We start from the raw sequence: 12640 nt of genomic DNA, 5'->3' as shown, positions 1-12640 counted from the left end.
CTTCAGTTCAAGTCTCGATCTCACGGTTCGTGGGTTCGAGCCCCGCATTGGGCTCTGTGCTGACAGCCAGCTCAGAGCCTGGATCCTGTTTTGGATTCTGTATCTCCCTCTCTCTCCGACCCTCCCCTGCTCACACTATCTCAGAAAGAAATAAAACATTTAAAAAAATTTTTTTAATAAAAATAAAAAAATAAAGTGTTTTATTTCCTTTTTTTTTTTTTTTTTAGTGTTTATTTTTGAGAGAGAAATAGAAAAACAGCAAGCAGGGGAGGGGCAATGAGGAAGACAGAGAATCCAAAGCACGCTCCCCACTGTCAGCACAGAGCACGATGCAGGGCTTGAACTCACAAACCAGGATATTGTAACCTGAGCTGAAGTCGGATGCTCAACCAACTGAGCCACTCAGGCTCCCCCAAAGTGTTTTATTTCTTTATAAAAAATTTATCTAGGATAGTGGATACATAGGGGAAGCGAAAAGTACCTTAACTGACTGAAATTGCACTACACTTCAGACCAAAAACTACTCAAAATCCCAGAGGTGAACTCTTAAACACAACCTTGTGTGGGAAAACCTCAAAACCAAAAGCAATGACGCCGACATGTGTTCCTTACTACAGAAAAGCATTATGTGTAAACTATAAAAAACAGGTGAGTTTTTAGAAATATCCCATTTTTAGAAAATAACCAAAAATAAAAAAAAGACTGCAAAAATAGTTGTGTATGTCCATTTATTCCTTAATACCCGTGACTCTCTTTTGGGTCTCCTTTAAGAAAGAAGGAATGGACTTCTCTCACATTAACCACATTCGATTTTAACACTTTCTATGTCTATCTTACACAAAAGACTGAGTAATAAATACCGGTGGAGCAAATGAACAAATGAATGGAAGTAATGTGGGAATACTATGGAATGTTAGTGGATATCTGTCTGCCTTGCCTAAACTTAGCGAACCAAGAAAAGTCAACATGCAGGAGTCAATCCAAGTAGAAATATTCCTTAAGTATTTTGAAGAATAAGATGGGAACACAAGTCTGAGAATCAGGAATACAAATTTTCCACCTCTAAATTAGAAAGAACAGCTAAGGCTACAAGAGATTAAAAGTGCCAAGACAGTGAGTTCAAGAAAAAATAAAGAAGTCCTGCTGGTAACTTAATTTTTCCATCAATTATAATCTATTCCATCTAAAAGAAATTTTACTATCCATCTAAGAAGAAAAGTAGAGCTAGTAAATATAAAAACAAAAGACTTAGGCATTAACAATTCATAATTGCACAAAAAGTGAAGAGTTAATCAAGCAGGCTATTGTTTTTTTTAAAGTCCAGGAGTAACCCAAATAAGAAACACCACAAGTGTATTATATTTTGGCCTGAAAAAACACATGGCTACTTATACAGTCTATTCATTTAAAAAAAAAACATGTGAAGAATAAAGATACTCAGAAATATTCTAAACATCTGTAATGTACCCAAATTTTACAAACATTATGTGAGGGATATCCAAATAAGGATAGAATATTATCTTTAGAATCCTTAAATCAATCAGTTTTTTTTTTTTTTACTTTTTATCAGTGTTTCTTACCTTTTTTTTACTGAGCCAAACATCCAACTTTCACTTATATTCAGAATATCAATCATGACTCTAGAGATGACCAGTATGTTCTTATGTTTAACAAGTCAACTCAAAAAAAAAGGTAACTCAAGCATTTTAGCCATGAAGTCAAAAACACGTATGTCAACTTTTTTTTTTTAATATTTTTTTTTTAATATTTTTATTTATTTCTAGGAGAGAGAGAGAGAGACAGCGTGAGCAGGGGAGAGTCAGAGAGAGGGAGTCACAGACTGAAACAGGCNAATTTAGGGGAAGGTAGGCTCTTATTTCCATGCAAATAGACTTTTTTTTTTTTTTACCCTAGGAGAGAGAGAGAGAGACAGCGTGAGCAGGGGAGAGTCAGAGAGAGGGAGTCACAGACTGAAACAGGCTCCAGGCCCCGAGCTGGCAGTCAGCACAGAGCCCGACGTGGGGCTCGAACCCACGAACTGCGAGATCATGACCTAAGCGAAAGTTGGACGCTCAACCGACTAAGCCACCCAGGCGCCCCACGTATGTCAACTTTTATAATCTTCTATTTTTTATTAGATATGGCAAACAAGAGGCACCTGAGGGGCTCAGTTGGTTGAGTGTCCAACTCTTGATTCTGGGTTCAGATCATGATTCCAGCGTCATAGGATCAAGCCTCATGTCTGGCTCTACATTGAGCATGGAATCTGCTTAAGATTCTCCTTCTCTCTCTCTCTTCCTCTCTCTTTCTTTTTCTTTTCTCTCTCTGTCTCCCTCACCTTCCTCCGCCCTTCTCCCACCCTTCCTGTTCAGGCTTTCAAATTAAAAAAAAAAGATATGGTGAACAGCTTGCTCTGTATTTGCAACAGGTAAACTTACTGCCCTTGCCAAAAGAAAAAAACACTAATCAGAGTTCCGAAATTTTCATAAAAAGGAAAAGAATAATGAAGACTGTCAATATAAAAAGACATTCTTTTATTCTGGCATTGCAAAAATAATTTTGATAAACCTAAAGCTTTGAACTCCTAGAAAAGTTTAGTTAAAGCATATATTGTTAATTATTATACTATTTTCCATAATACCCAGAAGATAAAACTGTCAAGAAAATGAAATTTTTAGATGGAAAAAAGAAAACCATGTTTTAAAGAAATGCAGTGAGTAGGGGTGCCTGGGTGGCTCCGTCAGTTGAGCATCCTCTTGACTTCAGTTCAGGTCATGAGCTCACGGTTCCTGAGATAAAGTCCCACACAGCCAACTCTACGCTGACAGCATGGAGTCTGCTTGGGACTCTCTCTCTCTTTCTAGCTTTGTCTCTGTCTTTGTCTCTGTCTGTCTCTGTCTGTCTCTCTCTCTCTCTCTCTTTCTCTCTGCACCTCTCCCCCACGCTCTTTCGTTCTCTCAAATAAAAAAATAAAGTCGGGGCGCCTGGGTGGCTTAGTCGGTTAAGCGTCCGACTTTCGCTTAGGTCATGATCTCACGGTTCGTGGGTTCGAGCCCCGCGTCGGGCTCTGTGCTGACTGCCAGCTCAGAGCCTGGAGCCTGTTTCGGAGTCTGTGACTGCCTCTCTCTCTGACCCTTCCCTGCTCACGCTGTCTCTCTTTCTCTCTCCTAGAAATAAATAAAACATTTAAAAATAAATAAATAAATAAATAAATAAAGTAACACAGTGAGCAAAGGTAGACCAGATTAAGGCTGCAGGAGACAGACCTGAACAACTCTGACAACATAAATTAACCGGGGCAAGAATAAAGACAAAACATGCAAGTCACCATTAGTATGCTAAAATAGAATATCAGCAGTGCCGGCCTTCTGGGTAGATATTACCAGTACCCTGCTCAGTAATTTATTCAACAGTCATCCAACATGTCAACACCCTCATGTGCCATGCCCTGAATTAATAAGCAGCAGTGGCAAAGACAGCCAAACATCGGTATCAGTTTCACTAAAGTAAACCACCAATACAAGTAGATTCTGAGAACTAAAATAACGATGTCTCATTTTATTAAAAATAGTAATAAACTATTTTACAACAACTTACCAACAACACTGAATAGAAACCTGGCTGTGTCTCCCACTGTTTCAACTGCTCCTCTGCTGGTTTCAACACGGCAGTATCCTGGCTGGTGGCCTGTGTTAAGACCTGAAGAACAACAGTGCTGGCACTATTGAGATCCATGGACACCTGGTAATGATAAGTTAACATACCTGAATCAACATTATACACAAAAAATTAGCAGCAACATAAATGGAGAAAAAGCTTCAATATTCTGAATTACTCCCGTACTTCAATGTTTACCTACTCTGGCATGTTTCCGCTGGATTTCTATTTTTTTCTATGCACCTCCCATACTCTTAGATTTCTGGGAATTCAAATCACATCTGCTTAAATCAACTTATTTCTAATAGAAACTGTCTTCAAAGTCCCATAAATAGGAGGTAACAGTAAATCGCAAACGAAAAACCCACACACAAAAACCAAAGAACTAAATTCTGATTAAACATTGTCTGCCTAAGATTAAGTATAGTATCTTCTATCTTAGTTTTTAAAAGGAGAGTATTAAGTGTTATAAGAATTTATCACTTTATTCCTAGTAAGATCAAAGCATGAAAAATTCTTTGACTCGTTGCTAAGTACCTCATAACATCATCTTACATGCCATCAATGATATGTGTTCAAAACATTTTCTAAAATTTACAAGACCAAGGTATATTCAAGAAATACTGTGGGGGAAAAATGAACTAAATCAATAAACATAAAATATAATGTAAAAACATAAACCCTAAGTTAGAAAGGATCTTAAGGGCTGAATCATCTTAATCCTACACTAAATACCTGAAACCATTCTAAAATTATGTTTAGCCATTTACTGAAACAGTGTACATTATATACTTACCCAAGTATATATAATTGTACACAATACACTTATATGAAGCTTCTAAGATTAAAACTGAAAACTAAAAGTATATAGAAAATAAATCTCAAAGCAGAAGTGACTGAGAATTAGCCTTGTGATTGTAGTTATATATGAAACTGGAGACTGTTCCAGATAGTAAAAGCATGAAGGTCATTAACCCCTAAATATAGCCAAAGCAAACACTTCTTAAGAGTTGTAATTAAACTGCAAAGACTAATGAAAAGGGTATGACCCAAATGCCAACTCAACAAGAAATGACACAAAATATTAAACTTTTCAAGGAAAACTAATGATTTTAAAGCCTATGTGAGTAAGGCAGGGCTAGGACACAATAACTTGAATACAAAATACAAAATACTACCAATTAGCAATGGAAGTAAACTAAGATTTTAAATCAGTAATCTGTTCCTGTCTGTATCTTAGAAGTGACCAAGATGCCTTGTAAATATATACTGCTTCCCTCACTAACCTGGAGTTCCTTGAACAATGTAGGTCTCTGTGTTCATTATCACTTGAAAACAACTGAATGAATTTTCACTCAATTTAGAGGGCTTGTTGGTAATGTGTAATTTCAAAAAGAGCCTATCTAAAAGAAATTTACTTTAGGGAGACCTTAGAAGATATTTTAAAGAGACGGCAGTATGTTTTCCTAAGAGAAGTATAATGCAAGCCACAAAAGCAAGCCATGTATGCAAGTTTACATTTTCTAGCAACCACATTAAGAAGTGAAAAAACGTGGAATTATTTTTAATATATTTGACTCGATATATTCAAAATATTATCATTTTAACATATGAACGGGATTTTGAAAAAACTAATTTAGATATTTTACGCTTTTTTAATACTAGGTCTTCAAAGTCCTTTCTATTTTACCCTTAAAGCACATCTTATTTTGAACTAACCACACTTCAAGTACTCAATAGCCATATGTGGCAGCTACTGCGTCAGTGTAACTTCAGAAAAGCTCTACTTTAGAGAAATTCTCCCCCAATGAATGGACTGGCAACATCACCATCAGCTCACAGAAATACAAATTCTCAATTCTCTCTCCAAACCTACATCATGAAAATAGGGGCTGGGGGTCAAAAGCGTGTGCCTTGGTAATAAGTTATCAACGCCGAAGTATGAGAAACACAACTTCTGAACATCTACAATGAGGTACACCCAAAAATCCAGCTCTGCAGCAATGCAGGACAGAATGGACAACAGTTTCCATTATACATTCCTATAAAAGAAGAAAAGACCAGCATTGATCTGTAGTTCTCACAAGGAACTGTCTAAGATATGGAAAGCACTAAATTTAGTGATTCTCCCCCAAGAAGAGCAGCTGGCTAAAATAAATATTTTTCTTTTTTTTTTTTAATTTTTTGATGTTTATTTTTGAGAGAGAGAGAGAGAGAATGTGTGAGCAGGAAAGGGGCAGAGACAGAGGGAGACACAGAATCGGAAGCAGGCTTCAGGCTCTGAGCTATCAGCACAGAGCTGGACACAAGGCTCAAACTCATCAACGGTGAGATCAGGACCTGAGCCAAAGTCGAACACTTAAGCAACTGACCCACCCAGGCGCACAATTATCCCCATATTTTAGGGAGAAAACTAAAGGATCAGAGACCTTATCTTTCCCAGGCCACAATATACTAAACAGCAGTGCTTGAACTTGAATACCGAAGCCACTGTTCTTTAATCAGTATCTAATATTGCCTCCCTCCAGGGAAAAAACTGACAACTTTGTAGTCCCAGGGGCCCAACAAGATACATGATATATGCTTTATTGGTACTTGGTGAATAAAGGTAAGTGATCAATTTTGAACAAAAGAGTACTTTACACTGAACCACATGGCAGCTAATTAATGGATTTAGTCAATAAAACTGCTGAAAGCATGCTGTGTACCAGGCACTGTACTAGGTGCTGCTGGAATAAAAGCAGCAAACAAAATAGTGTCCCCAACTCCATGATGCATACATTCTAGTGGAAGAAGGTATTTCTGTGAAAGAAAGGGAGGAAGAGAGGAGGAGAAACATGAAGAAAATACAATCGTGTTAAATACATATCAATTGCAAATGAATGTGTTACTTTATTTTTTATTTTTACTTCTGAGAGAGCACTTGCATGCACAAGTGGGTAAGAGAGGCAGAAGTAGAGAGGGAAGTAGAGAGAGAGAGAGAGACAGAGACAGAGAGAGAGAGGGACAGAGAGAGAGGCAGAGAGAGAGAGAGAATATTAAGCAGGTTCCATGCTCAGCGCAGAGTCCAACGCAATCAATCCAACCACCCTGGACTGTGACCTGAGCCAATATCAAGAGTCAGAAATTCAACCAAAGGAGCGACCCACCCAGGTGCCTCTGAATTTGTTACTTTAGCCTGGGTGTTCAGGGAAGGCTTCTCTTAAGTGACATTTATAAGAAGCAAAAGACAAGAGACCCAGGCATGCAAAGATCTGAAAACAGAGCTCCAGACAGACAGAGAAAACAAATGAAAATAAGGCCGTAAGATTAAAAACAAACTTAAGAAGGCCAGTATGATTAACACTTAATAGAAAAGGAGAAAATAGAACCAGATGTGGTTGAAGAAGTAAGCATGAACAGATCATGTGTGACTTTGCGAGAGAAAAAAAGTGTCTGAACTTCTACATATGTACCAAAAAAGCCACTACACGAGTAAGTGAATATATGAACATGAATACAATAAGAGAAAAATGGAGTGCCTGGGTGGCTCAAGTCACACGTGCCTGGACCTTCACAGCAAGGCCATCCTTAAGTCTATGTACTTGTATCCTTTAGGTTTCACTTTACCCTCACCATTCACCTGTTCTGCTAGAAGCTGCTACAGCCCTCCAGTAGCTTGCTCCATCCAGATCTTCACACAGGAGTATATACTCTGTCCTTCCTCCCCCTGCTTTTGAACCTTGTTCCCAAGAAGCCCATATAGTCTGGGACAAAGATCTCAGTTCATACACTTCTGGAGAATCAATTTTGTACCAAGCACTATAATAGTTGTTAGGATGATAAGAAACAGAAAGGCGTCTCTTTCTCTGCCCAAATTCTGGGAGATAATGAAGTGGGAAGGAGAGAGAACTATTCTAATTATTAAAACAAACTGTAAAGTGGCACCCGAATGGCTTAGCTGGTTAAGCATTGGATTTCAGCTCAGGTCATGATTTTAAAGTTCAAGAGCTTGCTTCAGATTTTGTGTCTCCTTCCTCTCTGCCCCTCTCTCACTCATGCTCTGTATCTCTCTTTCTTTCAAAAATAAACATTAAAAAAATTTCTTTAACTGTAGAAAATGAGATTCTAGAATATCAGGTAGAATTCAGTGTACTTCCTCCACAGAAACAATATTATGACTGATTCATCTAATGGGTAAAAAGGCTTTTAGGTCTGAGAAACAAACCACCATTCAGATCTTCTACTAGAAAGATGACTAAGTGCTAATTAACTTTTAAAGGAATCTTTAAAAAGCAATCAGTTCCTAAATTGCAGATTAAATGCATCATCAAAAATAATGATTCAGGGGGCGCCTGGGTGGCTTAGTCGGTTGAGCGACCGACTTCGCTTAGGTCATGATCTCGCGGTTTGTGGGTTCGAGCCCCGCGTCGGGCTCTGTGCTGACTGCCAGCTCAGAGCCTGGAGTCTGCTTCAGATTCTGTGTCTCCCTCTCCCTCTGACCCTCCCCTGCTCACGCTGTCTATCTCTCTCTCTCTCTCTCTCCTAGAAATAAATAAAACATTAAAAAAATTAAATAAATAAATAAATAAATAAAATAATAATGATTCAGGAATGACAGACCTTCAACAGATTATTTAAAATACCACAATGCTAAAGCCTATTAAATTTTTTTAAAGATGCCATAACAAGCCTATAAAAGCAAATCTGGCATGTGGAATAGTATCACTGTTTTATAAGAGGAAGGACTTAGAGTGATCAACAGAGTTGTCCAGGTCAAGTAGCAAACTAGTACATGACAGAGTGCAGCCTGATAAGCAAGTGTCCAGAACATGAGCTCTTCCTACTGTACCATAAAATGGGAGTCACCACACCACCCTACTCCCCAACACCTAGAAACACACCCCATTCTCTCTCATAATAGGCTCCCAGAGAAAATGTCAAAAAGATTCCTGAATCCCTAATAATTTAAAAGGGTCATGTTTTCTATGCAGTAAGTATTAACAGAATACTCAGTTGTAGAATTCTCTTGAAAGAACAGCAATGGCGACAAATAATGGGGAGAAATGTACTGAGACACTCAAATATAACACTATAGACATAAACTTCATTTGAATGAAAGACAGATGACTACCAGGGGGCCTGGCTAGCTCAGTCGGTAGAGCATGCAACTCTTGATCTAAGGGTTGTGAGTTCGGGCTCCATGTTGGGTGCAAAGATTACGTTTAAAAAAATCTTCAAAAAGAAAAGATGACCAATGGCAACTGGTAGTCAGGCTAGAGGGTGGTACACCCAGGAAACTAATCTTCAATACCTTTTTTGGAATTAGATTATAGAAATTCTGTTATTTCCATCTGGCTGTGAACCAGACACACTCATCTCCAAAAAAACCAACCAAACAAACAAAAAAACCCCACCTCTGAAGACCTGACAGTAAAGAGCAAAAGATGAAAAGACAAGAAGGGGAGGGAGTGAGGGAAGCAGGTGGAAGGCACAGGGATAGACAAATACTGACTAAATTGTGGGAAGAGCTAAAACTATGTCTCTAAGAACTTGAAAAGATATTCATGGAGACCATCACCAGATAAGCCTGAAGGCCAAAGAAGCAAGTCTCTCACAATGAAAGCACAGGTGTGTCTCTGCTATAGAGGTGTCCATACAGGGAGAAAGAAATCCTCTACCTGTGTTAAAAGAATGGATGCCTAGGTTTCCTAATTAATAATGTACACAATATAGAGTGCCTGGGTGTCTGAGTCAGTTAAACGTCCAACTCTTGATTTCAGCTCAGGTTTTGATCTCAGGATTTTTAAAAAAAATTTATTTCTGAGAGAGAGAGAGAAAACAGTGTGAGCAGGGGAGGGTCAGAGAGAGAGGGAGACACAGAATCCGAAGCAGGCTCCAGGCTCTGAGTTAGCTGTCAGCAGAGAGACCAACACGGGGCTCAAACCCACAAACCCATGAAATTATGGCCTGAGCCGAAGTCAGATGCTTAACCGACTCAGCCACACAGGCGCCCCTCAGGGTCTTGATTTCAAGCCCCATACTGGGTTCCACAGTGGGTGCAAAGCCTACTTAAAAAATAAGAACACAATGCACACAATGAGGTTGCTCTGATTTTCATTAATGTACATAACTTCAAATTCATAAGCAAGCAAGATAGTGCTTATGAGTACTGTATTAGCTCTGAACTAAACTATAGAAGAGAATTATTAAAAATATGCATGTAAATTCTTTTTCCTTAAGAACAATAATAGGAAAGGAGAAGGTGCAAACTAAAAGGGGAACCATATCAATCTTCTTACTATTTTATAATTTAGTCAGTTCAATTCATCACTGGACTTACTTAAAGTCTAAACAACCTATAAATAAGCCAAAAAATATTCATACCCTATCAAAAGGCATTCTAGGCCGATTCCTGGAAGTTACTTTCCAAATTCTGGAAAAACCCAAAGCCCAAAGACATACAGATGTGCCTACTGTTGGAAACTTTGTAGTTTTCCTCTAACTGTAAGCTGTATGTAAAATGACTTAGAAAAAAACCTACAATAAAAATTGAAGAAAATTTTCAAAAATATAAAGGGCTCCCCCAATGAAATAATTTACTGAGGCATGGTTCAACAAAGGATGCTAAAACCATTAGGTGAAAGAACAACTTTTAAGAACAGAATATTCCCACTGTGTTCAAATATCACCCACAGATGACTTGCTAAATTCAGTGAACAAACAGACCTTTAAAATGAAGAGATCTGTCAGTCACCAGCTCAACCAAGAGAACAAACTCAGTATCAACAACAGCTGCAGAACTTGACCTTAAGCGACTCCTGATGTGATGCAATAAGAAGTATAGCACCTTACCTCTAAAATACCAAATCCCATCAGCCTTAGTTAGCCAAGACTGTAGACCCAACTTCCAGTTGGAAAGAACCAGAAGAGATAGAAATGGTGAAAGTGTGACATTACCCAACTTCAAGACTTACTGTTAATGCTACAGTAATCAAGACAGTGTGGTATTAGCAAAAAAACAGACAAAAAGATCACAACAGCAGCTTAGAGTACCCAGAAATAGACTCCTCAACTGATCTTTAACAAAGAAGCAAAGGCAATAATACAAAGGCAGTCTCTTCAACAAAAGGTGCCAGAACAACTGGATGACCAAATTAAAAAAAAAAAACTAATCCAGATAGACCTTAAACCCCTTCACAAAAATTAACTCAAAATGGATCATAGACTTAACAGTAAAACACAAAACTATAAAATTCCTAGAACATAAAACAAAACCTAAATGGGTTTTCTAAGGTACCATTATTAATATTGGGGTGGTGCCCCAATAAGATACACAGATCTTATAAGATACACAGGTAAGATACGAAATGCCAATTTAAACAACAGTGAGGGGGCACCCGGGTGGCTCAGTTGGTTAAGCATCCGACTTCAGCTCAGGTCATGATCTCACAGTAAGTGGGTTCAAGCCCTGTGTCGGGCTCTGTGCTGACAGCTCAGAGCTTGGAGCCTGCTTCAGATTCTGTGTCTCCCTCTCTCTTTGCCCCTCCCCCGCTCGCTGTCTCTCACTCTCAAAATAAAGACATAAAAAAAATTTTTTTAAATAAAACAACAGTGAGATACTACTACACACCTATTAGAATGTCAAAATCTAGAACAATGACAATACTGAATGCCAAGCAAGGATGTGGATCAACAGGAACTCTCAGACATTGTTGGAAAGAATGCAAAGTATCTTTGGAAGATAATTTGATAGTTTCTTACAAAAGTAAACATACTCTTACTATACAATGCAGTGACTGTGCTTTTTGGTATTTACCCAAAGGAGATAAAACTATGTACAAGGGGCACCAAGGTGACTCATTTGGTTAAGCGTCCAACTTCGGCTCAGGTCATGATCTCAGTTTCGAAGTTCGAGCTCCTCTTTGGACTCTGCTGTCAGCATGGAGTGTGGTTCAGATCCTTTGTCCCCCTCTCTCGGCACCTCTCCTGCTTGCCTTCATGCACGTGCACATACTTTCTCAAACATAAACATTAAAAAATAAGGAAAACTATGTCCACAAAAACCTGCACATAGCTTTATTCTAAGTGCCAAAATTTAGAAGCAACAAAGACTTATTTCAGTAGGTGAACAGATAAACAAACTATGGTACATCCAGACAACAGATTATTCAGTGATAAAAGAAATTACCAAGCCATGAAAAGACATGGAGTAAGAGAAGTGCAAAGAGTCAATCTAAGAAGACTTCAACTATACAGAACATTCTGGAAAAGCCAAAACTAGATATAATTAAAAGATCAGTTAAGTGCAAGGGGAGATGAACAGGCAGATCACAGATTTTTCTAAGACAGAGAAAATACTGTGTATTAAAATGATGGGTCCATGTCATTATAACTTTTGTCCAAATCTACTGAATGCACAACACCTAGAGTGAACCCTTAAGGAAACTATGGGCTTTGAGTGATTATGATGTGTCAATGTAGGTTCATTCTGATTAAAAAAACTGCACCATTATGGTGAATGATGTCAAAAAAAAATTATGGTAAGTGATGTTAGGAATGGAGATTGTGTACGTGTGTGGGCAGAGTCTATTGGAAATCTCTACCTGCCTCTCATTTAGTGTAAACCTAAACCACTCTTCAAAAAGAAGTATATAAAAAAGGCAAAAGTTTTTGAAAATACAGTTCTACAACGATGAATAGATGGTCAATAAGCATATGAAAAAATGCCTAAATTATTAGCCATTAGGAAATGCAAATCAAAACCACTATTATGGCTAGAAACAAAAAGACATAATAAAAGATATTGGTGAAGATGTGGAAAAAGTGGAACTCTCATGCACTGCTGCTGAGAATGTAAATGGTGCCATCACTTCAGAAAAGTTTGTCAGGGTCTAAAAATGTTAAACAAAGAGTGTATGACTCAGAAATTCTAACTCTAGGTATATATACCCAAGAATAATGAAGATTTATGTCCACATTTGTTGTACACTGTATCAAAATG

General features: G+C 38.1%; 1 protein-coding gene across 1 annotated transcript in view; it reads right to left on the bottom strand.

Annotated features, from left to right (window-relative positions):
- Nucleotides 1–12640, bottom strand: part of IPO11 (importin 11) — a 197697-nt gene that overhangs the window by 169114 nt on the left and 15943 nt on the right. The window contains exon 2 of the mRNA XM_039255589.1: nt 3598–3741. Coding sequence (XP_039111520.1) covers nt 3598–3735 — 138 coding nt within the window. The 5' untranslated portion in view covers nt 3736–3741. The remainder of the gene's footprint in view (nt 1–3597; nt 3742–12640) is intronic.

The sequence above is a fragment of the Hyaena hyaena genome, unplaced genomic scaffold (genome assembly GCF_003009895.1).
Source record: "Hyaena hyaena isolate Hyena2069 unplaced genomic scaffold, ASM300989v1 scaffold_532, whole genome shotgun sequence".
Lineage (NCBI taxonomy): Eukaryota > Metazoa > Chordata > Mammalia > Carnivora > Hyaenidae > Hyaena > Hyaena hyaena.
The sequence above is the reverse complement of the archived record's forward strand: the minus strand, read 5'-3'. Positions and strand labels throughout refer to the sequence as shown.